Genomic DNA, 26391 nt, shown 5'->3' with positions numbered 1-26391 from the left:
ATAATAATAATAAAGATATGTGTTTCTTTGTTTTCTTTCTGTCAAGCACCACTAGATCATAATGTAAGCTTGTATATAAGATATGATGAATCAGTCTGTCCCCATATTTGGCTTAAAAGCCATCTTATACTAAAGATAAACTAGGTTCACTCTTGTTTGTGATTACATCTGTTTCCCAAGCATTAGGCTATTGCCTTGCCTGTAATCTTAACTACAAATGGTTTACACTGCTCTCCAGGAAATGACAGCCATGTCTTTGTTTCAAAAGCTTGTTACAACCATCTTGCAACTGTATCTTTCTTTCCTGAGGTTTTTATGACTCCTGTTATTATAACTCCCTATTATTATGCCTACCTTGAGTACCTTGCACATGTCTTTGTTTCAGGAGGTCCTTCCTTATAGCTAACTTGTTATGTTTATTCTGCTCTCGTAACTCTGCCAAATTTGCCTTCCAAATCCGCCATTTGGAAACCCTCTAGCCCTCAGCAGTAAATACCTTGTCTTCTTCACACTCATTTTGATCTCCTGATCTCCACTTTTAGAGAGAAGTAGTCCATGTACACAAATTTTAAAAATGATGCTTTAATTAATTAGCTGCTTGCATGAATTAATGTGGGCATGATGATCTGGGTCAGTGGTCTTTCATTTGCATATTTGGTATGAACAGATACGTCAAGCAACAGCATACTGACTAAGCCAACATGACGAGACATATTTAACAAATCATTTTAAAATATATGTAAATCTATATTTTCCTTTATTTAAAAAAAGCAAGAAAGATCTTAAAAGGAAATTCAATAATATGCTAACCTTTCGAGCAAAATCGCCCTTCCCTTTACTGTAAGCTTTGTTCTCAAGGAAGTCATAAACACAGTGAGCCAGCGCCGGGGATGCCTTCATCATTTCAGGAGTCAAGAGTAACTAATAGGGAAAAGAAGAAATCTTAAGATGGTAAAATAGCATTGGTTTTAATTCCACTTTATAAAATGCCTGGCTCTATAGCTTATCCATATTAGAAACTGTAATACTGATATAATACTGCTAAAGTTTAAGAGTAATGAAAATAGGATTTTATGATATATATGAATAGAAACTTTCAAGTGTTATAAAAAAGTTCAAAGCATATTGCTTTCATGAATGCAAATGAACTTAATAATCTCAATAATCTAGCTTAGTTGCGTCTAGGGCAAAAGTGGTGACATACTGAGTCCAGGGACTAAAAGTGTAAGAGCGTCAGTCACCCTTAAAAATTAACTTACAGTACCGCCACTGGGAAAAGTCATTTTATCAATGTACAAAACTATTAGGGATCTTCATAAAACTAAAACTCAGTATTTTGAAGTAAAGTGTTTAACAAATTTTATCAATGCAGCATTTCTGCACTGCACTTTCCAGCTGGGAAAGAATGAAGTGACAGCCACCTGTTCTTCCTTCCCCTCCTGGCCTTTCAATACACAGCAGCAAATTACAACTATTATAACTGTTCAAACCTGCTGCTTGTGAAAAACAAAACAAAAACAAACAGAAAACTCAGCTACCAGCTAGAGAAATAAATCCGTGGTCTCAACAGGTAGGCTTCCTGCTGCAGTGTGCTGACTCCTTTTGTAGAAAACAGGAAGCTAGATAATGGAACACTGCCAACTGGGATGACACCTTTCTAAGATATGCAAGAACATTAGAAACCACTAACTAGGATGAACTGACAAGGTTTATTACTCTACCTGGGTTTTGGGTATTCAGGTGTAAAATGTATCTCTAGGCATTCGACCAGCCTACACAATATGTAACTTGTAAAATATGTTATTTCCTGTGAGAAAATTTTATTACTAAGATGATGAACCCAAGAAATATCTTCCGCTCTATTTCTCTCAAGAACTATTCTGGGATCAAAAATGAACTAGGTTCTGTGGTAACCTAAAAAGCTATCATGTATTAAATTATAAGCATTTAACTTCTGGGTACATCATACTATATATCTAGTAATAATAATCTGAAACACATATTATACATACTCATCTAAACACAAATAAGCAAAAGTCTTAAGTGCTTAAAAGAAAATGTCTAAGTTTAACATTAAATACAGAAATAATAAACTACTTAAAAGACTACATATCACATTTGATACACTACTAAAATTAGTTATTCGTCCATAATAACAGCCAGCCACAATATTCAGTTGTGTTGATCTGCTAACAAGGCTGGATGTGGGGTAGAGTGTCACAGGCATGTCACACCCATGCTGCACCAAACATAACTCAATAAAGGCATCTATCTACTTGTGTGCTGTAACAAATGAAATCTATAGGAAATACTATAACCACCTTACCTGCAAATAGGCATTTAAATCCTTTTTCCTCTTTTCTAAAAAATCTCTATCCATATTGTTAAACGTCTTTTTACCAGGAAGCTTCAATATGCTTGACAGATTTTCAAACTAGAAGAGAAAATACATTCAATACTTCTCAAGAGAAATAATCTCCACTTAACAATTTCTCTACATGTCAAAGTATCTTCAGGTAATTTGGGGCTATATTTCTTACATTAAACAAAACATCACAATCACATTGTCCATGAAACCCAAAATACAGTCACCCTTTTTTATCATAAAAAATTGGCAATGGAGAATAAAAGTGGATAACTGATGAAAATGGGCATTCTGCCATATCAAGTTTCATTTTGCTGTTCTAATTTTCAGATCAGTCAAAACATCATAGTAAAGCAGCAATACTTTTCCTAGCCACCATTTGACTCATGAAGAGAGTATTAAGAAATTAAAATTTGAATCAAAGTTATGATATTATAGTTTATTAAAATCTAAGAGACTATTTTAATATTAGTGACTATAAAATAATCACTGTAATATATATCTTTAAAAAGCAGAAAGACAAACTACTAACTATAGTCAGGATCTGTATTACAACTCTGCATACATTTATATTAAATATTAATAACCTTTCCTCATCATATGAAAAATAAACTCATAAGTTACACTATGAGAAAGACCCAAGAGTCACTGTCATGCTAATGTTTTCTTTGTAATGCAAAAATACAGAGCAATATAGGAGTCTTGGTTTTGCAGACTTAATATTAGGTGCAACCATGATAGTACTCTACTACACCTTCTCAAGCACAAGGTGTAACTATATCTACTGCTAGAATGATGTAGGATAAGGCCTGGCCAACAGCCAGTACCTGAAACTTTAGGCAATCTTTTCCCTTTTTCCATATTACATACACTGAGACAAGCAAAGCTTTTTTTTTAAAAAAATCCTTTGTTTAAAATATATTATCTCTATGAAGAAGACCAATTCCTGCTGCAAACATTAAGAGAGAGGAAGATGGCGAGAGAGGGAGAGAATATATGAGATTCAGAATCATTTCCATCCCAAACTGGAAGATTCTGACAATTAAATGCAATGAAAAATCTACTTGTTCAGAAAGAAAATGTGAACAAGTTCATTACACAACATACATGTAAAATAAGAATTTTGCTTCAATCATTATCAAGACGAAAGAGCAGATAGGGGCAATACATTGAAAGTATTGAGTAGTAGTGATAACTCAGAAATTTGGCTATAAATAAAGTCAGAAGCAACAGTCTTCATTGAATACAGTATGTGAAATAGTTTCTGGTGCATCTATGAAAGATTGAAAAAAAAATGACACCTTGTGGGAAGTCAATAACCTATGTTGTTTCCAAAGATACACAGTTGCCTAAAATATTACTTATGCATTTGACTCTAAGTTACCCACTCATTTTTTCAAAGTGCATAGCATAACTCTTTCTTACCAAAGAACAGCGGTCTGAACTGCATTTATCCACATTCACATGTGGAAGGCCTTACCTTATACAGTACATATTCTAAGACAGAGCCTTTAAAGAAATAATTAAATTAATCCAAGGCTTCTGGGTTAGGCTGTTAGTCAAACTGACTCTGTGCGGAACTTACAGCACACACAAGGAATGCACACATACAGATAAGTGGTCATTTTCTAGTCTGAAACAACTGAGAAGCCTTAGGAGAAGCCAAACCTTTTAACACCTGATCTTAATACTTTCAGCTTTTGGAATTGCATCAAGTTTAGATTCTTAATAAACCACAAAATTTGATGAAGTAGGTTTGAAATTATGTTAAAAATTCAAAATGGGGGCTAGAGAGATGGCTCAGTGGTTAAGAGCACTGACTGCTCTTCCAGAGGTCCTGAGTTTAATTCCCAGCAACCACATGGTGGCTCACAACCATCTGTAATGGGATCCAATGCCGTCTTCTGGTGTGTCTGAAGACAGCTACAATGTACTCATATACATTAAATAAATAAATCTTTTTTTAAAAAAAATTCAAAATATGTTAATACTCAAACACAATAACATTTTTATTCATTTGAATAATGAATATTTAATATCATCATTGGCATCAGTGTTTTTGTGCACTTATACAGACTTTAAAAGGGGAAACACAAATGTGCAGTATCCACACAAATGTATTGAGAATCTGCCTGTCTGGTACACTGTTATTTTCCTAGAACTGAGAAGAGTCAGGCACATGGGAAAAACTTAATAAAAAATTCTCGAATAAATGATTGGGCAGTTCAGGCCACTTAAAATGCATAAACACTTCTTATTTTTAATCATTTTAAGGCTATTAGTCTATCTTACTCTGGCTGCAGAATATTTTAATAAGATTATCATGATACCAACTGTGTTTTTCTGAATATATTAAGTGAAAAGAATATTTTCTGATTTCTACAGTATCTGTCGTTTGAAATCTAATCATGTGTTATCTGTTTTAGTGACTTGACACTACTTATACAACTAAATTTTGAATCAATTAAGATTTTCAAGTGTAAAAATAAGCTCCACAGATTATTTTTTCCATATCATCTGCTATTGTTTTCCTCTAAGTTAAGAAGAAAAAAGTTCTTATCAAAAATAGGAAGGAACAATTTCTTTTCACTCAACTTTAAAAATCTTTATACTTACTTTTATAAAACAAGATTAAATTTAGTAAGAATTTAAAACAGTATTTGGTTAATGTCAGGTTCATTGTAGACTGTGGTTCAAAATAACTTAAGCAAGGGATCCAGGGTTAGCAACCATGTTGAAGGGAAGCATCATTCACATGACAAAAGCTTTGGATTATACCTGCCCTGGAAGCCCACACTGTGTTCAAATGAGATAGAGCAGTCTCCTTCCTGTGCAAAGCAGCTCCTCTCACAGCACAGGCTCCCTCATCCCCCTTCCACCCTCCTGCCTTTTCCTCACAGATCAGAAATCTACATTCATTTAACTTTCCCATTTGAATTACCATTGGTGCTTTGTTGTTACTCCTCAATAGTTAGATTGGTTCAAGTTTCCACATCTCATTTGGTGGTTCACTGCTTGAAATCATGTCCCCAATAATGCCAAGTACATAAACTATCAATATCTTTATATAATATGAACACCCTTAGAGAAATGTAGGCTCAAAGCTGAACCAAGAAACAGGGTAAAGGCCACAGGCTTGGCCACAGTTTTACAAACCCCATTACCTGCTCAGTGATTCTCATGTGGAAGTCATGGAAGTCACTATAACGCCGATAGGTTTTCCACATCTCCTCGGTGTTTAGGTTGCGCCGGTGTACAGTGATGGCATATAGTGCATATGTCTTGCCATGATCATTACAAACGCCTGCCACAGCATATGGGTCATAGTCAGCATATACTAGTCATTTCAAACAAAATGAAGAGGAACAAGACACAAAAAGGAGGGAGATGAAGAACAAAAACAAACAAAAGTAAGACAACATGAAATGAAGAATTTGAAATGACAGACTGAGACAAAAGAATGGCAGCAAAGGATAAAACAGATTCCTATCCTCTGTGCACTCATGCTTATGGTATTATAAATGATGACTACAACATAAAACATCCTCAAAGTTCTATGATGGCACCAAGAATTGGTGTCTGCATTGAATTCTCTTTCCAAGAGATTTTATTCACTATCAAGGATGTTGCCATAGTACTACTCAGAATGAAATAGTATAGTCTCCTAAATTTCATACACCAGGAACCCCAGAAACCAAACAGTAAACTTTTACCATTCCTTTAAATTTAACTAAAACTTGTTCAACAAAACAACAACAAAACAGCCTCAGGGTAAAGCTTATCCTCTGGTAATTCTGTTCTCAGATTACATTGAACAATTCACAAACGTACTTTATGTTGGGAATTTAGCAACAGCAGGAGAAAAAAAATGAAAAAAGTTTTTCCAACACCATACAAGCCAGGAGCCTTTAAAAGCAAAATCTGTTCTGTTTCTGACCTTGCTACTATTAGATAAAGAAAAGAACTCTGAATTCTAAATTTGTTTTCCAGTTCATTCTTCATAACTGTAATTCTGGTACTGTTATGAACCACTATGTAAATATCTGACATGCAAAATATCTGACATACGACTCCTGTGGGCACTGTTACCCAGGTTGAGAACCACTGCTCTAGGTGTCCAAACCCTGCTGCTTCCTTTTCATATCTATTAAGTGTGTGTATGCATGTAGATGAGCAAGCATGTGAGTATGTGTGTATATGCATGTAGAATAACACAATATATCAGTCTCTCAACAGAACTTGGAGTTGTCCACAGAACTGACTAGACTAGTTAACCAGCAAGCCTCAGGGCCACTCCTGTCTCTACCTGCCCAACAGGTTCTCAGAGACAGACTACAGTGCTGGAACGTACATGGATGCTAGGAACCTAAATTCTTTACCAACTAACCCATCAAGTTTCCTCCAAGCCGATGGAACCTATATACTAAGTCCTTCAGCCACTTTGTCCTACTGCCATGCATGGCAGACATCATGGTGTTTACCCATCGAGGTCTTAAATCGGCCACTCATTTCAATCACTGTATTTTTTATTTTATATATTTATTGGTTCTTTTTGTGTTTGTCTTAGAATTTATTCTTCTAAATAATTTCCAACATATTTAAAACTATTGAGATTGTCATTTCTGATTTCTCAAAAACACAACTTTCCCTTACTGTGACTCTTATTTCTTCCTGGAGCTGCTTTCTCAAATTCACTTTCCACCTTAGCCATCTTGAGTGTTCTGTGAAAGGACACATTAGGACTGTTGTTACCACTGTATGCAGTTTTCACACACTCGGCCCTTCGAAAATCAGCCAACTGAGCATCAAAAATAGTGTTAAATGTGCTTGTACTAATATGTACAACCTTTTTTTTCTTTCTCTTATTCTCTAATCAATATATATTCCCTAGTCATCAATTGTTTATACAACATTTTACTGCATTGGGTTATATAACTATTCAAGAGATGATTCAAAGTATATGGGAGGATATGCATAGGTCACATATAAATATTCTATAACCTTATATAAGAGAACATAGCATTGCTGCTATCTGAAGAGAAATTGTATTACGTGTCTGGATTGAGACCATGGAGCAGGCACATGATAACTAGAGACAGTAAACTCAGGTTACACTCAGGCTAGATACAAACCGAGGCTTCACCTTTCTGTGGATATTAGACACAGTTCCCTACTGTGGTCCTCACAGTCTTCAGTCTTTACATCTGAATCTAAGAAAAGTTTCCTAGTTCTTGCTTCATGTCAACCTGTCCTTTATGATACTAAGTTATAAGTAAAGAACATAGTTGTGCTTTTTCTAAATCCGAGGGCATAAAAATGCCATCAAATCCAAGAGAGGGGTCTTCATGTTTCTGTCGCCTCTAGGCTTCACTGCTCCTTCACTTCCCAGAACTTGTTCTTCCTTATGACCAATGGTGGCTGGATACTGCTTCAGCTATTTTATAACACTGCCATATATGGGTGGCATTGTGGCAACTTATACTATCATATTAGCCAAAAGTCTAAAAATGATATAAGGATAGATTGCAATGATCTGTAATTGTGAATACAAAAATAAAAGAGAGGTTTTAGAGCTAAATGTTTTTCTGTCTTCCAATCACCCAGCAAAGCAGTTTCTATGTACCTTCTTAGTAAATTATTTCAATAACATAAAAAGTAGATACCTATATTATCAAATAGCAAATACACAGAACTTATTCTAACTATTCACAGTAACTTCTGTAAAATTTGTACTTCCTACTTAAAATTTGCTTTTCATATATATATATATATATATATATATATATATATATATATACATACAATATTTTTGTCTGGCAAATGATAATTATACTGATGATAATATTAGTAATAAAAATACTTTGGTCATCATATTCTACACATACATTTTAGCTCTATACACTGCTAACATTTTACTGTCAACTTTTTCATACAGACTCAAACAGAATCACAGACACATTTTTTTAAATCAAGTTAAGAATCTAGATTTTCTAAACACTGTTGACAGATCAATAAAGAAATGACTTTATCAATTTTGATCAAGAAATGTTTGGAAAAGGTAATGTAGAAGCCAATTAAGTAGATCCTCATAACTACTAATTAATAAGAACAAAGAGAATAGCAAGGAATAGAGAAGAGACAGAGCATAAGTATTAAAGGACTTGTGAAAAGAATCATCCGATCTGCCACAATTTATTTGGGAGCAGAGTCTACCCAGGTGCATGTACAACAGGAAGAAAAATGAAGTTAACGTTTTCAAATGCAGATAACAAATGACTTGATTTTAAAGGAAGACAAGAAGCTACTGTAAGTTATAAATTTTAAGAAGATGGAGGCAGAACAGGAATATTTTGTTTTAATAAAGCTAATGTTGCTCACAGAAACCATATACACATGGCTATGTAAAGAATTTAAGAATTTAAATCTTCATCATGCTAATCACATGTAGCTAGTCAATATTTTTTAATGATGAAATTTTTCTTGATGAAAGAAGACACTAGAGGTCATGGACCAGTCTTGGACCAGCAGGGCACTGGATTGGAGTTTTCATCTTCAATAACAGAAATGTTAAGGACATGAGATCATGAATCAGTGTACAGTTGGAAAAGTTTTAATAAGCACCCATATATGATGCCTGTCCCACATAAGCCATTGCCAGTGTAACTAGACAGACCTATAGCTATCCCACAAGGTAGGCATTTTTATCCAGGTTCCTCTTGACAAATGAAGAAATTCCAGTAGAAACCTCAGAGGACTTCATCTAACTGAAGCTACAGAGAAAGCGATTTGAGCTGAGGCAACTGTGTTCTTAACCCTACTATATGATGTTGCTTCCCCAGAATTTCTGTATGTTTGAATGAAAGAAAAGAAAATTTATTAAAAAAAATTTTGCCTTATGCTTTCATGTCTTTAAAGAATAGTATACTGTTGAAAAATAAACAACTAAATAAAACAACTAGAAAGTCAGAACAGCCTAAAAAGAGAAATATTAACACCAGAGACATAAATATGAATGTCTTCCTCTAGATATAAAATTTAATATTCCTAAGAAATAAAGATTAATATCTGAATAGATGTTGAAAATTAGAAGAAAGGCCACCAAAGAACGTGGGAAACTTTTCCAATCTTTAAAAATTTATGGAAGGAAAAAGTAATCAATCACGTCAAAAATTAAAAGGGAAAGTAACAAGGCCTCTTCTTTGACAATGTGCTCTCAAATAACTTCTAAAAGGAGACTAATAGGTATATTCACTACATTTAAAAGGTGAAGAAACAACCAACAGATAACTTAGTCCAGAAATCTAGCACACATAAAAGTATAAAATGCATCTCTAGTAGTACCACTGAGAATCACAAGAAAACAAAGCCAATTTTAAACATGCAGATTATTTCATATCACTATCTCTTTTCACTATCTAAAATGTAAACTAAGTGAAATTTGATTGATGGATATAGCTGTATAGTTCAGCATGTAGGAATAGCAAAAACACTTTACAATATAGGAACAATGAGAGGACAAGGAAGAAAACTGTAATTTCTAATACTTGTTAACATTATTAAATTGATGATCATAAGGATTTTATTTTATGTATTTATTTTTAATGATCTATCTATCTATCTATCTATCTATCTACCTACCTACCTACCTACCTACCTACCTACCTACCTACCTATCTTTGCCTAGTGCAGAGCCCTAGGTTACTCAATCCATTAAAGTATAGGTGAGACTTTGTGAGGAATGTGTCCAGTTCCATCTGTCTTTGTATCTATGCCAATTCTTGAGTGCATGAAAGCAAACACAGATAAGAGATCTCCATAAAAGAGAGAGAGAGAGAGAGAGAGAGAGAGAGAGAGAGAGAGATGGGAATTAGGAAATGAATTATCAGCAACATTCAAGCACAAAGAGGAAAGGACTAGCTTATAGAAGTATTTTTAAATGTTAACAGGGGCAACCTTAGAAAAGAAAAATATCCAAATATACAAGCACCCAAACACTACAGTACTCAATGAAGAATGTGCCTCAAGTAAAAAAAAAAAAATAGAAAATATAATCATAAAACAAACTGAATGCAGTAATGAATGTAAAAATAACAGGGATATTACAACAACTTATATTGAAAAGTAGTAGTTTCTACAAAGTCTCTTACCAGTGTCTGAAATGTAGGCATGAAGTTGTACAGAATCATCAGAAGTCACACTTGAAAGGTCATCTAAAGACTGAAAGAAAAAATTAGGGAACAAAATATCACAGGAAAAGTATTAAGAATTATAAAGCACATGTCCACCATTCATATCGCCTCACATAGCTGCTATAGTACATATTCCACCACCACACCTTTTACCATGACGCTCGCATTTACACTGAGGGAGCTACACAAGGAGGCTACATTGCTGTGCTCCTGGCACTTGGGAAGCTTAGCACATAGATATTATCTACTTTAGATGCACATATCTCATTAGCTTATCTCAGACCCCTAAGACAATACTGAAAGTCATTAGTGAGTATAATGTAAATGAGTTAAATTCAGTCATCCTTTCTACACGAAGTTATTTTATACAACAAATACATTCCGCAAAGAAAACTAAAACAAATATTTACTGACAACTAATAAAACCAAAGTTCTCAAGATAAAATGGCTTTGATAATAGTTTCATACACTTCAAATCACTGACTTCCAATATATTTGATCTAGAGATTTCTGGAACTCTCTTGTAAAAGCTCCTACTTCAAAGATAGAGCAAAAAATCATATTTTACAGTTTAAACATTTGTATTAACACTATAAATAGGAATATTCAAATATTTACAAAGTTGGAATATTTATAATATTGGAATGTTATGTTTTATACATATATATACATATGTATACATATATATGTATATATATGTATGTATATATAAAACACACACACACATATATATACATATATACATTTCTTCCTAACAGTATTTTAGGAGATAAGTTATCCAATGGCAAGAGCAGATATATAGGAGAAATAATGAGTTCATTATTGAACATAACATCAAATATGGAGTGGAGTTTATAGGCTAAAAACCTATCATTCTTAATTCTTAAAATAATAAGATATTATTGCTATAAAATTCTGAACACAAATATTTTTTGTAATGACCAAATTGATTTGATGCACACTTGAATACAGATGTGGTAGTTTGGATGAGAATGTCCCCAGTGGGGATATGTTTGCATGTTTACTTCTCATCTGGAAAACTGTTTGGGAAGGAGCAGGAGGTTTGGCCTTACTAGAGGAAGTGTGTCTCTGGGGTAGGCTCCTGGGTTTCCAAAGCCCACAGCAGTCTCTCTGTCTGAAGATCAAGTTGTAGCTCTTAGCTCCTTCTCCAGTACCATGTCTGCCTGTCTGAGGCCCCATTGCCTCCATAATGATAATGGACTAAGGATATGAAGCTAGCTAGAACCAAGCCCTCAAATGCTTTCTTCTAAGAGTTGACTCGACCACAACACAACAATACCTAAGTTGAAAGCTATCCTAACAACTTAATATAACTTTTGAAAGTAAGAGAAGTGACTTAAAGTTTTAAAGATAATAACTATATGAATATAGTATTTGAAATTATGAAATCTAATTGCTTCTTTTTTTCTTTTAAAGATATGTTCTCACTGTCTAGTCCTAGCTGGCCGGAAGCTCACCATGTTTATCAGGCTGGCCTTCAGATCATAGACATGCCCTGCCTCTGCCTCCAAAGAGTTGGGGTAAAGAAATCAATTCCTTTATACAATGTATCTGCAGGATGCAGGTGTGACCTAATCACATTTCTTAAAAATGAAAATTCAAAGTAACATATGCCTTATAAAGTTTGTATTCTTTAAAAGCTACAACAATGTATTTTCATTATAAGGAGTAAATAGAGGCTTCTAATATCATTTATTCACATATATCAAAAACCTGTCACATTATTTTCAAGTTACTTTACTAATTAAAATACCCATAACTAGTACTTACCAAATTTATGCTTCCTGTAGGAGACCCATTAAAAGATTCTATAAAAGAAAACTACAACTTAATACATAGAAGCAAAAACAAAATCTGACAAAAATGTATAAAGCAGTTGTTTAATATACAGTTTAAACATCAATAACACTGGTCATATACAATCAGAGCAACAAAAGAAAACTGTTTTCCACTTATAAATATCTAACCTCTTAAATCTCCAAGCCAATTAGGCATTTGAATAAAAATATGCATACAACTGAAAGGTGCAAACAAACAAACTCACATTCAAGTACTAGGTAACAATTAGTAATCATTTTTACACTTCTTCTCCTGTACCATATATTATTTAATGCAATGCAAACCATGGCAAGAACTCAGAGGTGAAGCCCATTAGGTAACTGCAGAGACTAAGAAATGATATAAATAGTATCAGTCTTCAGTGTGAGATACAAATACACTGGTTTTTAAAATATTACACTTTAAAATATATAACCATTTATATTTAGGGTGTAAAAATACCCATCATTCATCATGTTTCAAACGTCATTGGTTTGGTAATCAGAATGTACACTGAGACACACACAAGCACTTTCTACCTTACCTCCATCCCCATCATCTGATCCTCTGAAACTAGGATCTTTTAACATGTCAAGCTCAGCCAGCATTCGCACATAGAGCGCATTCTGCCTAAAGGAAGGATAAAATCTTTCATCTCGTAGCATCAGTTCATATACCTGTTAAAATAATTTAGGTATTCAAAAATTAATCCATATTAATTAATGTTTTTACTACATAAAGTACTGCAAAAGCTTCACTGATTTTTTTCTACAATGCATCTTTATTTTAAGTGTTGACAGTGAGATAGTACAACTAATGATATAATATTCTGTAACTTCCAACGACTAAAAGAGCCCTCCCTACCTTAATATAAGTTATGTGAAATTACACTATTTCTATGCTCTAGGAAAAAGTATTCTCTAAGAAATAAATACATATTTTGAAGACTTACATCAATATGAGGTTTTGAGGCATATTTATATATGGATATATGTAAATATACGTAAACGTACAGACAGACAGACATACACACACACACATACACACACATCTAATTACTGAATTCTAAGACTACTCACTAGGTGGCTCTTCAGATTTAAACAAAGCAACTCAAAGACGTTTCTCATTGGCCATTCAAGGAAATAAAAAAGTGATCTACATTTCTGTAATTAAGTTATTACTTCCATAATATCATTTTAGAAACTATTCTTCTTTTCAAAAAAATCCTGTATGTAAACAAATATTTTTTCAAGAAAAAAAACTATTAGTACCTTTCTTTGAATATCATCAAAGATTTCTGGAGTTGGATCTTCATGATTCAAAGTATCTGCTAATTTTGCAACTAAATAGTCATCAACAATAACTCTTGGTGATGCCTAAAGGAGAAAAAAAAATGTTCTTTGTAATTTCTAAATATAAGTAAGCACTAATAGGAGTTAATAACAGAATCATATCATTTAATGTAACCAGCAGATCAGAATCACTGGTTTCTAAATGAAACTTCAATGTTTAAGAAAGCTAAAAGACCTATAGCATTTTGTCCATTTTATAGTTTGTAGGAAACTAACCAAGTTTTTTTTTTTTAAGAGTTATTTACAGCCGGGTGTGGTGGCGCACACCTTTAGTCCCAGCACTTGGGAGGCAGAGGCAGGCGGATTTCTGAGTTTGAGGTCAGCCTGGTCTACAGAGTGAGTTCCAGGACAGCCAGGGCTACACAGAGAAACCCTGTCTCAAAAAAAACCAAAAAAAAAAAAAAAAAAAAAAAAAGAGTTATTTACTTTAAATGTCTAAGTATTCTTTTGTTCTCTGTATCACAGGTGTTCCGATGCCCAAAGAGTTCAGAAGATGTTGTACTCCATGAGACTAGACTTACAGGCAGTTGTGGGCCACCTTGTGGGTGCTGTGGATAGATATAGGTTCCCAAAAAATCAGCCAGTGCTCCTACATAAGCCATTTCTCCAGCCCTTGCAGGCAGATTTAATTCTTGATTTTTACTGAGCAAATTTCCTCTTACTAGGCCTTACTCCCCAATTGGGAAAATGGAGATAATTCTACCTAAGGTTATCAAGACCCATATTAAGGATTAATAAGGACTTACTTAAGACATACTGGTAGAGTGTGGCACACAGGATATACTGTCATCAGGAGTTAAGTCAAGCAATGAATAGTTAAGAATGTAAGAATTATATGACTCATTTATTTGATACCAGATAACCCTTCTGATTGATTAATATTAACTGAAACTTGTCTTAGTAACCAACATTGCATCAAGTTCCAATGTGATATGGGAACAAACTAAATCTGATAGACTAATCTGTTACTAGAACTTTCATTTCAAAACATATGCTACAAATGCAGATACAAAATCTTGTCTTTCTTTTTATATGGTACTGGGACTGAACTGAAGGCCTGTGCAAGCTAGACTGGAGCTGTATACTAAGGTCCATCTGTAGCTCTCTTCTGCTTGCTTTCACATGTTTTATCTCTGTATCCTCATTTACATCCATCATGTCCTTGAATCTAAAGTGACCAGTCTTGACATAGTATTTAGTATTTCCATGAACTTGGACATACTTATTTGATTTTATAAACAATAGATTCCTCTCTAGAGCAATGAGAATAAAAATACACAGGAAGGGCTGGTGAGATGGCTCAGTGGGTAAGAACACCCGACTGCTCTTCCGAAGGTCCGGAGTTCAAATCCCAGCAACCACGTGGTGGCTCATAACCATCCGTAACAAGATCTGACACCCGCTTTTGGAGTGTCTGAAGACAGCTACAGTGTACTCACACATAATAAATAAATAACTCTTTAAAAAAAAAATACACAGGAAGATTATCCTTAGGTTTCAGCAAGGAAAGATGACTGAAGCCATCATGCCCAGCATAATAGGTATCACACAAATTATTATGAATGACACTGCCAAAGATAGAAAATGGAGGCCATAAAGAACCCTTACCTTTTCAGATAAATACTGCTCATAAATTCCAACAGCTGCTGCTCTTAAAAGGCCTTTGGTTTGGTTGGTCTGCTGTTTGCCATCTCTCTGGCGACCTGAGAGAACCTCGAGCTGTTGCTGGGCTGTAACCCGGTACCCTTCCACTGTCATCCAGAAGAAGAGATGTGCTTGGCCTCCAGTTTGCTGCATATAATCTACCACACAGAGGCCATGGCAAGACAGTTACTAATGGCAGACTTACAATTCAAATATCCAGAATCTGCACTTCACATCCTGAAATGGAGCAGAGAGAGCCCTGTGTGCTCAAGCCTCCGCAAAGAACTCCGGCAGCTCAGAGGAGCTGAGAGGGGGAGACATAGGCTTCTCCAGGCAAGAGCACTCCACCTGGTCAGCCACCAGCAAACCAAGGCTCAGCCCTGAAAACACCTACAAGGAGCACTGTCCACAGATCAGGCTCTGCGGCGTATTAAGGCATATATATGTACATACATATATGCGGGTGACAACAGTTAAAGAAAAAGGAGGTCACAGATTTGAAGAGCAAAGTGGTTTAGAGAGAGGAAAATGGCAGAATTATATTAATCTCAAAAAATACAAGAAAAATTGAAAGCAAAAGGTTTAGTAAGTCTCTAATGTCAAAGGTCATGTTAAAATCTAATTGTAGGGCTGGTGAGATGGCTCAGTGGGTAAGAGCACCCGACTGCTCTTCCAAAGGTCCGGAGTTCAAATCCCAGCAACCACATGGTGGTTGACACTCAGAAGAGGGAATCAGATCTTGTTAACGATGGTTGTGAGCCACCATGTGGTTACTGGGATTTGAACTCTGCACCTCTGGAAGAGCAGTTGGATGCTCTTACCCGCTGAGCCATCTCACCAGGCCCCCCTCCCCAAATTTTGTGTCCCTATTATTTAAATAAAGTTTTACCTACCCATAAAAAATTGTAGTGCAACATTGTCTACAAGAATGCTGTCCAAGGGGACTGTACAAAGTTTCCCAAAGTTTGCTGCTAGCTTCACAGTATTGATTTCCTACAAACACAAGCGAATACAAGGAAGGACTTCAGTCATCAATCATTAGGGTAGGATGCTTATATGAATATAAGAAAATGCAACATTCTATTAAAATGTGACAAAAGCAAAGACTGCATGATGGTTCCTAATAAAATACTCTGCTCAGTAAGTCTAAGTGCCTATTCATTTTAAGAAAGAGTTACCAAATAATCATTTAAAAATATAACAAACTGATTTTTCCCAATATAAAATAATCTATATCATTGTATTTTCATGTATTCTCTACTTCTACATATTCCACAATAGAATAAATGTTACAGGAAATAAAAGCAAAAGACTGAATATTTCATGTATCTAAAAATTCATAATCAACCTCATTAAGTTTACATTTTGATTAGCATTTATCTAACAGCTTCCTGTTACATACAAATATATCCAAAAAGCAATGTTGCTTTTTACAGAGTAAAACCTCTGTTACTATTAAAATATATATTTCTTTCAGACTATAAGCAGTAAAATATAGTCAAAGCAATACAGTAAGAGAAAAGGCTCAAAATGTAATGAGCATTTAGTGCCACTCACTACCCTGGATGCATTCCACATATTACTTCATTTAAGCTGTACAGCAATCCTGTTGGTTAGTATCATCCTGACTTTACAGACAAGGAAAACAAACACCAGAAAGGTTAGTTATAGTCTAAACTGATGATGCATGTGGGAAGGTCCAGCCCGCTGTGGGCATCAAGAGCACTAGATGGCTTGAGTCTGTACTGTATGAGAGACTAGCATTATAAGCCAAAGAGCAAGTCAGTAAGCAGCATCCTTTCATGGTTTCCACACTAATTCCTACCCTGACTTCTCTTAATTACCAATTGTGACCTAAAAGTGTAAGACAAAATCCTTCCTTCTCAAGTTGTTTTTGATCAGTGTTATCCCAGCAAAGAAAGGCAAGCAAGAACACATGTGAAAGTGCAACTCGACCATCAACACACACTCCTCTCTACTCATCTCCAACTGGGCTTCAGATGTTGCTCAGACAAACTTACTAAAACATTGTGGGCTAGCAGTGAACCAATATACTATGCTGTACCATTACCTGCTGGAACAATTTGCACATCGGACGTTGGTAGTGCATGTACAGATGCTATACCGACTACCATATCACTCTCTGTATGCTCATAAGCAGTCTCAGAAATTAAACCTCTGTTGATTCACCAAGTGTTTCTGAAACAGCTGTCAAATTCATCTTATCTTCACATAAATTTCACTAACTATTGCTTAAAGCAAACCTTATTCTTGACAACTTTAACAAACACCATTCTATAAAACTAAGACCTCTCTCCATAACTTAACAAAGATCAGCAGAGTCCCGCAACACTGCAGAGGGGAACCTTTCAAGCAGCGTTAAAATTAATCTTCCAGAATGCTTTAGAAAGTATACTATATCATATAAAGTTAGTGCTTTGGGGCTAAAAATACACTCAGTTGGCAAAGAGCTTGTTGTGCAAGCTTGAAGATCCCCAGAACTTATATAAAAAAAGCCAAACACAGAGGTTTGTTTCTACATCCCAAGTACTGGAGGATGATCCGGGAGAGACAGGTTATTCAGAGCACAGTGGCCAGCTACTGTAGTTCTCAGGTGAGCTCCTGGTTTACCGAAAGATCCTATCTCTAAATAAGGTGGAAAACAATGGAAGACACTTCTAGTCATGCACACACACACACACACACACACACACACACACACACACACACACGAGCAGTGCAAGCACACACATGCATGTGCCCCTTTTGTTTAAGTCCTGTTGTAAATAACTTCATTAATTAATATCCTATATTTTACCACAAACTAGACATTTTAATTACAATAAAGTATTTACAACTAGGCATTATTTTACAAGTATGTTATACTTACTTTGCCTGACTGTAACCGCTGTATTCTTGAATCACATACTTTCTTTACAAATAATAAGCTATTTATTTGATTTTTGATAGTATTAATATCTGAAAAAAACAGATTTATTATAAACTAAAAATGGTTGAGGTATTTCAGAAATACTTTTATTTATTATAATTCAACAAAATAATATAGCAATTTTGTTTCAATAAAAAACTATAATTGTTTCATGAAATTATTTAATTTAATCATCCCTATTATCAGTATGTTAGGGAAAATAGCAATACCATCACCCTCACATTTAGAAAACAATGTCTTTAAGAGCATGTTAATACAGCAAGAAATGCTTAATTTGAGCATTAAAAAGTAGGTATTTATGATTCCGCTTATGTAAGTTAAAAGTTTGATTAAGGCTGGGTAATCCTTGAAGAGACTCACTTACCATCACCGGCTGTATCTAAGGATCTGAGATACTGGAGCTCTTCTGCTGCCTTATCTCTGACTGCCTCTAACTCTCCAATATTGTCACTTAATTTAATAATGTTCATAAAGGCCTCATAGTTGCAATTTGAATCACGGATCTGAAAATAAAGTTTTAAAGAACAGGTAGACTAAGAGAAAAATTCAATATGAAACCCTGGGCACACACCACTCACTATAAACCTAGTGCATATACCAAAAGAAAAAAGCAGAGTGTAAGCAATTACAATAAAATGAGTCGCACACTATTAACAAAACAGAAGCCACACACGGTATGTACTGAAAAGCACAGAACCATGCTCAGAATGATTGAGGGCAGCAAGGAAATCAAGGTGGCTGAAGCTACACCAAAACCAGAACATCTTCTCAAAACCAGAAGATGAGAGCAACAGGAACAGGTTAAAAGGTCTTTAGTATTGTAGGGGGTTGAGCTCTCACTGTGAAAGAAATCAAGTCAACTAGAATTAGACACATCTGTTCTCTTACTCTGTATTGTAGCTCTTGGTATTCTTCTTGTTTCATATTTCCATTACTTCCACTTTAATAAAACACTATCTTGGTGGTGTAGGGGAAACTTTTCCTGGGACACCCAATATGTGTATGTCTACTCGCTCCAGAAAGGGAAACCATGACAGACCAAAGTCAAACAAACCAATGAATTATTATTGGAACTACTAATGGGGATGTGGACAAGGGGTTTCTTACATGGGGCAGGAATAATTTAAAGTAGCTAAATAACTGAATAACCTACCCCAACACGGGCAATGACTCAGAAAAGCTGCAGGGCTTAGAGGTGGCTCTGCAAGTTGATGAAGTTCCTTGGCCTGGGCTGGTATGAGCAGTCCCAACAATAATTCATTGTTTGTTTGGTGCAATTATGACTTTGGTCTGCCATGCACTCCCTTTCTGGAGTGAGTAGATGCACATCTTGGTGTCCCAGGAAAAGTTTCCCATACAGCACCAAGGCAGTTTTTGTTGTTATTTATTTATTTATTTATTTATTTTATTAAGAGGTGGAAGTAACGGAAGAAAAATACCAGAGTCCAAGCCAGAGTAAGAATACGATAGGAGAAGTAGTCCTTTATGAACGTATGTATACTGAGGGAAGTTCTCCCTATCACAAGGCACATTCAGCAACTACAAGAGAGGGTTATGTGAGACTTGACCATGGCTTGGTTATGAAATGGTGAGTACCTGAGCACTTAATATCTACACAATGATCTCTATGTTAATCTCTGTGTTGGATAAAACACTTTCGTCTAGGCAAAACAACAGAGCTATGGAAAGACAGCAAAACGTCTGTGACTCTCAGCACAAAGCCAAAGAACAGGAGACTGCAAAGGCTCAGAACCACAAAAACAGACACAGTCATGATACTGACGCTTGCTTTTCATTAGAAACAAGGAAAGCAAGAAGATGAACTTATTTTTCCAATCAAACACCTTCAAACATACTAATATAAAACAGTCAAGCACTCTAGAGAAAACGGAAATATTATGTAACCTTATAGTAAACATATTTTCCAATAAGCAAAGGCTCAGTGAGTTTGATGCTATTACTGCCATCAAGCTTAAAAATTATACAATTCCTTTAAGAAATTGTTCACATAAAAAAAAAGTAATTTAAAATTATAAGAAAAAATGTGGATCACTAAAAGTGATACATGTAGACTGGAACTCAGAAGTTTTATTTTTCCTTAGTATTTTTTTTTAAAGAAACTATGATATAAAAAACCTAAATTGCAGTACTGAATAAATTAATTATATGTATAAATATATAAACTTTCTGTGACATGAGCCCACGGGACAAGGAGTTGAAATGATCTTGCTGGCATGGCTCAGACTGGATATGAGACAGTGAAACACTGTTCTATGCATATGCTGTTGAAGCGGCTCATTCTAATTTTTATAACAACCACTAAAATTATAGTAGTTACAAAAGAGAAGGAAGAAATACTAGCTAAAAACCCATCTGACCTACTAAAATGAAATACTAAATATTACACAATTAACTAAAAAAAAAAAAAAAAATGAAGCCTGAAGACCAGAGGATTAAAAACATAAGCCTTATACTTTGAGGACAGCAAGACAGGTCTTAAACACTTCAGATAGGTAATATATAGCATATAGGAGCATTGTTAAAATCATCTCTAGATAACACAGGCAGTAAACGCCATTACTTTATGATAAATAGTAGCTCCCAGCACTCGGGAGGCAGAGGCAGGCAGATTTCTGAGTTCAAGGCCAGCCTGGTCTACAAAGTGAGTTCCAGGACAACCAGGGCTATACAGAGAAACCCTGATTCAAAAAACCAAGAAAAAAAAAAAAAAGATAAATAGTAGCAACACCATGATAGTAAGGAAGGTACTAGAAAATGTAGAGACTAAAATGTTCCTTTTGTTTCATTTCTTTCATATACTGTTGGTTAATCACTTTGATCTTCAAACAATATTTTTACTGCTAAAAAACTATTTTAAATACTCAAATACAAGTCACAATATTAAAGGGTACTTACCATCCATATGACATATTGATTAATATAATCAGGATCACTGAGTTGATTTATTAATGGAAGAAGAATTCCTCGTGCAAGGATTTCCTAAAATCAAATTTAAAAATACATAGCTGAATTTAGCATCTTCTCAAATCTAACAGTGGTTTCCTGAAACAACAGTAAGAGCTATAATACACATGGACCATGGAATCACTGCAGCCTTATGAAAAGGTGAGCTACCATGCTGGAGAGATGGCTCAGCTGCTAAAGGCTAGGCTCACATCCAACCATATCAACTTAAACACATCTCTATGACAATTAGAAGGGAATTAAGGACACCTCTGGTTTATTAGTATTTATGTGAATTTCTAAAAGACAAAATAGTAGAATAAACGTGCTTATAGACTTAAGAACCTATATCAGATGTATTTAAAAATGAAAAGGAAAAGATACACATCAACTTGAAATTATGTTTATTTTAAGTGATGAGATGGAACAAGTACAGTGTAGTTTCAACATTAGGTAAATCTGCATACTGGAACACAAGTGTCTCCTCTACCTGAGTATTTTCACAAAAAAAAAAAATCTGAGAAATAAATAATAAAATCTACCCACACTGTCTACAGTCCCAGGCCTTGCAGTCTTTATGCTCTCCAAGACCCAATGAGCCTAGCAAGTGTGTCTTCAGAGTCCCAGTTCAACTTTTCTCACTTGCAAGTTTAAAACACAGCTGTGCCTGCATTTCCAGCATCTGTCTCTTAGACTTATTCTTATTTTACATCTCACATTTCTCTCACATGGTAGCACTGCCTAGGAGCCTCCATGTATAAATGCAATTCCTCAACTAATCTAGTTATTTACTTATCTTTAAATATATTTACCCACTCCTCTAAGCTATTTAAGTCCAACAAGGGCATATATTTACATAAATAGAAATGAAGACATAGAATTTAGAACTGATACTACTAACATAGATTTTTAAAGCAGGTTTTAGTCATACTTTAATGCCTGTGATATCTGAAATTATCAACATTCATCCTTGAGAATACTCATAATGCTAACAATACAATATTTATGTAACTAAGTAAAAGACTGATTCTCTAAAAAAAAAAAAAAACAAAAAACATGTGTGTGTCCATATGAATCCAGCGGTCTTTTTTTCTTTAAAGAAATACTGTATAATCCTGCATGAGCAAATATTGTCACCAACAACCACTATCCTGTACTAAATTAGTTTTTAACAAGCAGTAATGTAGGCACCAGTAACTTCTAGACACTATTACTGAGATTCTTAACAGTTATACATTATGAGGAATTGATCCTTTAAGAGTGAGCTGTAGCTTCTAACTTTTTATTTTTTTGTTTTACTCCTGAGACAGGGTCTCAGGTAACAGAAACTGGCCTCAAACCTTTTATGTAATCTGAGGTTTTCACTGAATACCTAACCCTCCTGCCTCAACCTCCTAACATTTGGGATTACAGGCACAAGCCACTACACCAGGCTTTCTAATGTTTTTAAATATATATTTATATATGAAATTCCTTTCTTCAAATTCTGTTTCTGACCTATGTGTTCAAAATTTAAAATTTACTTTGAAAAGAAAAAATTCAATCCCCCAAATCAATTTTCTAGTTACTTTTCAAAATGAAAAAAAAAAAAAAAAACGATTGGAAATAAATGTCATTTTATGTTTATTATTTAATATAATCAGTGAATCTGTCTTAGAAAATTACTCTGGTATTCTAATTCTCCTCAATACATGTCTGACTAGACAAAGGTTTGTCATAGGATTACACTGCATCTCTGTGGTCCCAGGAATGCACAATAACATGCCTCTGGCTTGCAATTCTTAGAGTAAGACCCCCCAACCTTTTCACACTTATTATTATATGGTGGCTGGGGAGACACAACTCAGCACATGTGATCGGAGGAAAACTTGGATGGACTCCTCTTCCATTGTGTGGGTTCTGGAAACTACTCAGGTCATCAGGCTTGGTGAAGATAGATGTCTTTACCCACTGGGCCTTCTTGCTGATCCAAGACCTCAAATTTCTAAAAGATTGCACTAAGTGCCAATTTAAGTTACTGAATCCATGAATCCTTCAGTGAATAAACTACAGTGATAGAAAGTAAAAGTAGTTAAATAGCAATTACCTTGGACAATTACTGTATTTGTACAATCTATGCATCAAAAAGAACAAATTCACACTGCAAAAAGACCTCTTTATTATTTACTCTAAACAAAATGACTCTTGTGAAAGTTTAAATTTAAACAAAGAAAACTGATAAAGGGCTATAAGTGAAATGAACAAAACTGACTTGTTGAAATCAGTGTTGTAGTAAAGTAGATTTGACCAAAAAAGAATGAAATCTATCATAAAGCCAATCTACAGTGATACAAATATATCGACTACCTTTCTGTATATTTTTAAACAACACTGATGTCCCTTCACAAAGCACATCTTCATTCTTGGTCCTGCAATAGCATGCACGACACCACCACCAAGAGGACACTTCATCTTTCCTCACGAGAGAATCACTGGTTTGGTATGAGCTATGTATCACACCATGAGCTAGCCACTAGACTCACAACAATAGAGATTCTGCTTGGTATGGACTCAGCTCCCAGTCAATTATGGAGAAAAACACCAATTTGAAAACACACACACACACACAAATTTATTACTTAAAATACAGTAAATACTATGAAGGAAAAGAACTCTGCACTGCCTTCAGTACTGGGAAAACTGAACAGGACCTAGCTAAGAGGGTAACAGAAGTCATTCTGAATGAGACTAGAGAAGCATGAGACAACTCAGTGAGTGAAAAGAAACTGGTACTTCTGGGGGAGAAAACAGGTGTAACTACAGTTGCCTGGTGACAGCTTTACCTTCAACCCAACTCTAATTAGTTACTTACAGGTTCTTCCGAATTAGACCTCAACCTGTTTTCATCATTGTAGCAAGCAGTTTAGCAATAATCCAACCAAAGGTGTTTAGTTAGAATGCCTCCACCCACAATCTCTGATCAAATTTCTCATCCTCACTCTTGCTATCTGATCACCCTGGCCTACCTCTAGCAGGAATCTAATGAGGGTGTATAACCGTGGCCACACCTTATCTTTCATCTGTCATAGTTAGCTTCAATTATCAACTTGACAAAAAAATAGGAAAGCTCAACTGAAAAACTACCCAAATCAGATTGGCCTGTGGCCACATCTGTAAGGCATCTCTTAACTAATGTGGGAGGACACAGCCACCACGGTCAGTGCCATCACTACACAGGCTGGCCTGACCTATAAGACTAAAGTGAGCTGGCATGCTGGTAAGGATGTGGGGTAAAGGGAACATTCACCCACTGCTGGTGGGAGTGCAGACTTGTACGTCACTATGTAATTCAGGGTGGTGGTTCCTTAGTAAGCTGGAAATAGATATAGCTCAAGAGCCAACTCTATCATTCTTGGGCATACACCAAAAGAAGCCTACATCCTACTACAAAGACACTAGATCATCTATGTTCATTGCTGCTCATTCAAAATAGCCAGAAACGAACAGACTGGACACCCACAATAGAAGAATGAGTAATAAAAATGTAATATTCAACCCACTGATCGGCTCCCTATTCCTTGACTATAAATTTCCATTTCTTTATTAGATATTTTCTTCATTTACATTTCAAATACTATCCCCAAAGTCTCCTATACCCCCCCCCACCTGCTCCCCAACCCACCCACTCCTGCTTCCTGGCCCTGGCATTCCCCTATACTGGGGCATAGACTCTTCGCAAGACCAAGGGGCCTCTCCTCCCATTGATGGCCAACTAGACCATCCTCTGCTACATATGCAACTAGAGACATGAGCTCTGGGGGTACTGGTTAGTTCATACTGTTGTTCCACCTATAGGGTTGCAGACCCCTTGAGCTCCTTGGGTACTTTCTCTAGCTCCTCTACTGGGGGCCCTGTGTTCCATCCAATAGATGACTGTGAGCATCCACTTCTGTGTTTGCCAGGCACTGGGATAGCCTCACAAGAGACAACTGTATCAGGTTCCTGTCAGCAAAATCTTTCTGGCATATGCAATAGTGTCTGTGTAGTTCTATAATGAGGCTTTATTTCCCCCATTTGAACCATTTCTGAATATAATCTCTTTCTGGAACTTTACTACACAAACCAGAGATGATTCTTGTTGCAGTAGAATGGAATTTGCACAGAGACACACAACTGGAAATAGGCAGAGAGTGTGAGTCTTTGGCACACTTAGTCCTAAAAGTGTTATTTTCACCAAACCCTTCCTCTCAGGGTTCAAGGAGCTATGCAAAAGAGGAAGCAATGGGATTTTAAGAGACAAAGGTGATGGATGACTTCAAAGAAACATTATCATCCAGCCACTACAGGACTCATATATGATCTCAAAAACTGTGGTCACATACACAAAACCTGTAAAGGATCAAGACAGACAGGGTCCCAGCACTAAGAAGGGAAGTAGACACAGTCTCCCCCCTATAAAAAGAAGCTATCTATAACTGATGCTATTGGCAAAGAGAAAACTCCACCTTCTCCCATGGAGTCTCACTGGGTATATCAACCACACTTCAGGGAAGGCCCCAGCCCAGGAGTAGCTGGTCAACACAAAACGAACACAGTAATATTTTGTGAACATCATGTTTTGTTTTATTTTGTCTTACTGTATTTCTGTTAGTGTTTTGTGAGATTTTTCTGTTTCTTGATTTCTATTTTTTTTTTTTTTTTTGAGAGAGACACAAAAAAGGAACATGAAGTAGGGTGGGTAGGGAGATATCAGAGAGGAAACATGATAAAAATATATTGTATGGATATTTTTTCGATTTAAAAAAAGGACTATGTATTATAACCAAAGATTAAAGCACCTAACTCTAAGGCAGTTCTCAAAAGTAATGGCCAACGGCTCTGGAGAATTCAGAAAAGGTCCCCAAGGTCATCTTTCCCATTCAAATACTAACCAGGCCCAACCCTGCTTAGCTTATGAGGTCAGACAAGATTGGTGAGCTCAGGGTAATATAGCCATAGATCCAAATGTTTTTCTTATTTACTGTTTATTCTCAGTCTCTAACAAGCAAATAATAAGACTTTAAAAGGAACAAGGTGGCAAGTCAGTGACCTATCAGCTAACAGAGTATA

General features: G+C 35.5%; 1 protein-coding gene across 2 annotated transcripts in view; it reads right to left on the bottom strand.

The window, feature by feature from the left end:
• The window catches only part of Snx13 (sorting nexin 13), a 95764-nt gene that overhangs the window by 18364 nt on the left and 51009 nt on the right, over positions 1-26391 (bottom strand). The window contains exons 9-20 of one of the 2 annotated variants that reach the window (XM_021201650.2): positions 21256-21339; positions 18704-18842; positions 18280-18368; positions 16283-16382; positions 15354-15547; positions 13665-13769; positions 12938-13070; positions 12346-12383; positions 10513-10582; positions 5530-5702; positions 2327-2434; positions 811-921 (exon numbers count right to left, since the gene is read on the bottom strand). In XM_021201650.2, the coding sequence (XP_021057309.1) occupies positions 811-921; positions 2327-2434; positions 5530-5702; positions 10513-10582; positions 12346-12383; positions 12938-13070; positions 13665-13769; positions 15354-15547; positions 16283-16382; positions 18280-18368; positions 18704-18842; positions 21256-21339 (1344 nt within the window). The remainder of the gene's footprint in view (positions 1-810; positions 922-2326; positions 2435-5529; positions 5703-10512; positions 10583-12345; positions 12384-12937; positions 13071-13664; positions 13770-15353; positions 15548-16282; positions 16383-18279; positions 18369-18703; positions 18843-21255; positions 21340-26391) is intronic. The other variant, XM_021201651.1, reaches the window with a different exon arrangement.

This window comes from Mus pahari, chromosome 7 (assembly GCF_900095145.1).
Source record: "Mus pahari chromosome 7, PAHARI_EIJ_v1.1, whole genome shotgun sequence".
NCBI classification, from domain to species: Eukaryota; Metazoa; Chordata; class Mammalia; order Rodentia; family Muridae; genus Mus; species Mus pahari.
The sequence above is the reverse complement of the archived record's forward strand: the minus strand, read 5'-3'. Positions and strand labels throughout refer to the sequence as shown.